This window comes from Anneissia japonica, unplaced genomic scaffold (genome assembly GCF_011630105.1).
Source record: "Anneissia japonica isolate Jap-2015-1 unplaced genomic scaffold, ASM1163010v1 scaffold2999_len715162_cov194, whole genome shotgun sequence".
Classification (NCBI taxonomy): domain Eukaryota; kingdom Metazoa; phylum Echinodermata; class Crinoidea; order Comatulida; family Comatulidae; genus Anneissia; species Anneissia japonica.
In genome coordinates, this window is record NW_022754077.1 from 492583 (window position 1) to 497785 (window position 5203).

Consider the following 5203-nt stretch of genomic DNA (forward strand, 5'->3'; position numbering starts at 1 on the left):
AATTCACATAATTAACATACTTTCAGGTATATATACTACAAAGAACTATGTTTGTTTGGCTTTTGATATTTTTGGTTTTTATTAACCTGCAGACACAGAGTACTAAGGCACTCTGCAGTGATCAACACAACCCACTCACTGTGTTTGAAGGCAACAGCCACTAGAGGACATATACCAGAACATAACCAAGGCAATCAAAGTCTCGTAGTCAGTCTGCAAGTAGAAAATATGAACCAGGTAATGTGCATTATGATTGCATTCAGCTGCGAGAGACTGATGACCACGTGGTGATGCTCTATTAAACTAAGTCTCATTATGAGGCCTGTGGAGTGAAATTGTAAAATAACTGTATTGTTTTTTATTTCTTATCACAGGTGCATGATACTAACATTACAGAGTTTAGTGTGGAACAAGTTACTTGTGTAAGTAAAACATGGGCATTGGAGCACATAGCAACCAAAGAAAAACAAGGTAAGATTGTTTCATAAGCAGCGCCCTCAATTATACGTAATATTCTTTGTGTTGGAAACATCTTATTCTGGTATAAGATGTGCAGTTGCCTGGGCCCAACGGTGAGAACTGGGGCCACTTGGGGCCCAGCATCGGCAGGTTGCAATGCTTAAGTAGGGTCTAATTTAAACAATTATAGAGTAGTTGTCACTACAAATGGATGACATTTTTTTCATCACTTTTTTGGTTGACTATTGATCCAGGGACTCCATGTGGCCTAGGTCCCAGGGCACTTACCCCTCCTGTCTTCCTCCACCTTTTTGGCACTCCTGTCCTATGAATAAAATAAAATCATGTATCTTGACAGAGTTTAAGATCAGTGGTGGTGAATCGGTAATCTGTTGCCTAAAAGCTCAGCATTGCAAGCAGATCGGTCAGCTAGACGCCAATCAAGTTGTGTTTACTGACGGTGTCCTAGGAAAAGAAAAGGTAAGCCACCTATTTGAATTATCAATATGCATAATATAATTTCATCATCTCACATATTAGTAATAGGTACCGGGTAGGATAGTAAAGTGATGCAGTGAAGTGCAGCACAGCTAGAATACATTTCATGGGTGTTTAGGAGGTTGCACATTCCAATCCAAACTTCAACTTATATTACACATTACAAAGTCTCAATGTGCCAATTTGGAGAGTTCTCAAAAAAATGGGACAAAAGAAAGAAAGGAGAAACAGCAGATAACAGAGGAAAGAACAGAAAACAAAAACAGAAGTAAAAGACAGAAAGAAAACAGTAAATGGGGCTGAAAAGGTGACTTTTAAAGCCATGCCCTCAATTCAGCCAACAGTTGTCAGCCGATGCGATTCTATGGAGGATGCAACGCTAAAACACACACACAATGGATCGTTTTATAATGACGATTCGTTCAGACAGCACCGACAATCAGCAGACGGTATCATGTCGTTTAGTGCTCACAGGGGCGGAGTTGGATTGTCAATCCCAGTGAATGCCCGGCTGAAGTCTCATTTTGAAAATCTCCACCAATGGAGATAATAAATGTCTATATTTAGACTTTTAGATTTAAATATTAATTTAAATCTAAAAGTCTAAATATAGATTTAAATATTAATTTAATGCTTTATGACATCTTTTTTCTTGCATTGATTTCAGATTATGAGTTTTGAGAGTCCCTGCTCCGACTTCTACTTCCGTTCAAAATTAAAATTAAATGATTTAGAGTCAGAACCTCAAGAAGGCTCATATACGTCACAGAATAACGAAGGGACATCTTTGAAGCAATTACTAGAGGGCGCTCTAGAAGTGGATTTGACATTACTGGTGCTTTGGAAGGTTTGTATTTGCCAATATATTTCATTTATGTTTACTGTACTTTGTTTATTTTTTTTTTTTTTTTAAGTTTTTCATTCAAGACCGCAACTTACAGAATAAGGAATAAACTAACCATTAATGATAAAATACAATTGAAAAGAAGCAGTACAATATGCACAACAGAAACAAAGAAAATTGAACAATCGTCACAATACTGTAGGATTTGGATTAACTTTCTATGCCCTTTACACACCTGAAATGTGGGGGGGAGGGGAGGGGAGGGCTTAGCTAAGCATAAATTCAGAACAGATTTTACTTTGCACAACTGGGCTATGACAACATTTTGCAATATGCCATTGATCATTCATCTGATGTCTGTCTTTAGTCTTACCATCATGTAGTACCGTACTCATACAACATAAGCTTTGGACGGGTGCCTATGTTTAGTCATAGCATGGTGCGATAAGCAATGCCTCAGCCAACAAAGACCAAATTTAGGATTTCTAAATTGTATTTTTTTGCAGGCATTCGTTGTTGACGAGGCAGGTATTAGTCATAAGTTTGTCGGACAGCATCATGTAACCATGGCAATGCTGGATCAGCAGATATCTACAATTCCAACAGCTCAGGTAAGTTTGTGTTTAAAAATACATTATTATTTTTAAATTGAAATTTTTGTTGAGTGTCAATTTAATCTAAAATTCTATTGACACAGTTTTAGTAATATTGTCATGGAAGCAGAAGCTAATGAGAGGGGCGCAAATGTTGATTAGAGGGTCTCGATGATTAAGTGAGAGGCACTAGCTGGCGAAATAATGTGATTTGAGGGGATTTTTAATTACTTGAGCATATTTTTTTCTTGGCAAATTCCCAGGAGCGGGGCACACAAGCTTTTTTTGGGTTTTTTGGAGGGGCCTTACACCCTCCATGCCCTCCTGTCGATGTTGCTAATGGTATTTCACATTTTCAGAGAATGGTTGAACAGAAAGCAGTGAGATTCTTAAAGGATGTTGATGTGAATAACGGCACTGAACCAAGCTCAGCGGTCATGATACAACTAATCAAGTGTAGTCTCCAACATCCAGACCACAAAGAACATGATTTCACCCGAAAACGGTAATGACACAAAAACCTCGCACACTGAAGTTAAACATTGAATTACTTCTTTAAAAGGATCAATTATGTAAAGAGTCGGAAAAACATTGATCCAAAGGAAGAATGGCATTTTTTGACTCTCAAGTATCATATTTTCCATTCAGTACCCAAAATAATTGGCTATAATGAAAAAGCATTACCTATTAATGGATATGAAAATCAGTGGTGGTGCATTCCCCAGGACAGGCCTGGACCCTTACCAAAAATTTTAAAAAATAATTTTCCTGTCCAAATAACGTTATTTTGAATGGCAATCCCTAATATTGTGGTCTAAAAACACACTTAGGACCAAACTAAGCAATAAATCTCTCCCCATGAACCCTACAAGGGAGTTACTATTCCGGGCTGTCGACCGAGACTTCGTCGGCATGGTTCGGACCCCTTGTCTGCAAATTTATGCTGCCACTGCTGATGAAAAGATAAAATGATATCAAGAGTGACTTACTAATTTTACTGTTTTTATTTATTATTTTATATAAAATATAACTTACTGTTAAGCCAAACACACCTGCATCCAATGGTTGTCAGCTGATATGATTACATAGAGAATGCAACTTGTTGACATGCGTGCAAGGAATGGTTTTTGAGGATTATTGACCAATAATTGACTGACGGCAGAGTGTTGTCAAGTGCTCACACAGAGCAGAGGTGTATTTGTTGGGTACAGCTGTTGTACAACGTATTGGGTTCCCAGGTTTATGGCTGTAGTTGTTTTTGTTGCTGCTGTTATATTTATCATCATCATTATTTATACCTAATAATTGTGGGTTTTTATAGGCTGTGTACTGTACCTGTCACATTACACCTATGCAACTGCGCTGACATGCAACTGTCTGTACAAGTAGATACTGATACAGCTCAGGACAATACACCGTAAGTATCCAAACATATTTCCAGTCATGTCTTTATATCAATCCCTATACTCATTCTTAATTTTTGTGAATGCTAAGTTGGTTAAACCATTTTTTTTGCAAATTCTCCTAAAATTAAAAATGTCATTAAATAGAATATATATAGAGTATATGAATTTATTTGGTGTATGTCGCATATCAGACCATCTTCGCAACAGGGCTCACTGGTGCTAAGATCACGCTCATTTGTCTTAATTGACGAGAGATGCCATCATAAGTACTGCTGCTAGTGGCTGACTGTTCCATTATTTTTAGGGGGTATTCTCACATACAGAAGAATGTGCAATCTCCCAGCAGTAAAATAATTATTCCAATGTTTGATAAAATGTTTGCTCTATTCTGTTTAGAACTGATTCTTCCAGTGGCTACTATGTCACCCCCAAGCCCCCAAATTCATCGGACTTTGTGTGGGTGAGACGAGTATCGCAGCAGGTAACACTCGCACAAGAGACTAGTCATCAAATTCAGCTGCTGGCGTGCTTTTCGAAACCTGGCGTGTTCAACTTGAGTAATATCAAAGTGAAAGTAACGAGGCAGTCGCTTGGCATGCAGGGAGAATATATAGAACAGAAGAAACTGCTTCCCAGTGTTATCACTGTCAGCAAAACAATAAACAATTTAAAAAGCTCGTTAGAGTCTTAATTAATTATAATATCAGATTAGTACAAACAAAAACATAGGTCAAGAATTTTATTTTAAATATCCCAGAGTTAACATTGTGAATAATTTGCACAAGATTATTGTAGATATTTAGCGATTGTTTCTATAGTAATATGATTGGTTGTATCATCGATCCTATAATATTCTTATGATTATGTATTATATATGTAGGGGTCATAGAGTTTTCAGTACAGTAATTGTTAAAGTAAATATATATTACAGATAATGAAACACACCTGCACAGGTGTTAATGTGTAACCTGAGCTTAAATGCCTAATTAGAAAGGAAATAAAGACTACTCCTCAAGCTAGCGAATGGTGCCAAACAAATTGAAAATAGTTGGTGTGCAGGCCTTACAAAATTGGGAATTACAGGCAGTGGTGGCTCCAGAAATTTCCTGAATGGGTCCGACATGCTGGGCGGGGGGATTTCACGACAAGAGCCTTGGTCAGGGTCCGCTGACCAAAGGCTCGGACCCCAGGTATAGTGGGGTAGAGATATATCACAGGGTCTCTAAATTTGATTTTGTTTTAAAGAAAGTTTAAATTGATGCTTATGTTTTCTGTTTTAAATAGTGCCACAAACAATGACTGTTAGAATACACATTATAAATTGAATGATTGATTGATTGATTGCAACAAATTGTGAGACATGAATAATATCCACTTCCACCTGTATAGCATGATTATTAATC

General features: G+C 37.3%; 1 protein-coding gene across 2 annotated transcripts in view; it reads left to right on the plus strand.

The window, feature by feature from the left end:
- LOC117123058 (trafficking protein particle complex subunit 8-like) overlaps window positions 1–4819 on the plus strand; it is a 22039-nt gene extending 17220 nt beyond the window's left edge. For both annotated transcript variants that reach the window (XM_033268879.1, XM_033268880.1), the window contains exons 21-28: window positions 93–237; window positions 375–471; window positions 818–939; window positions 1625–1804; window positions 2308–2412; window positions 2754–2899; window positions 3716–3811; window positions 4197–4819. In XM_033268879.1, coding sequence (XP_033124770.1) covers window positions 93–237; window positions 375–471; window positions 818–939; window positions 1625–1804; window positions 2308–2412; window positions 2754–2899; window positions 3716–3811; window positions 4197–4491 — 1186 coding nt within the window. In that variant the 3' untranslated portion in view covers window positions 4492–4819. The remainder of the gene's footprint in view (window positions 1–92; window positions 238–374; window positions 472–817; window positions 940–1624; window positions 1805–2307; window positions 2413–2753; window positions 2900–3715; window positions 3812–4196) is intronic.
- Window positions 4820–5203: the final 384 nt, after the last annotated feature.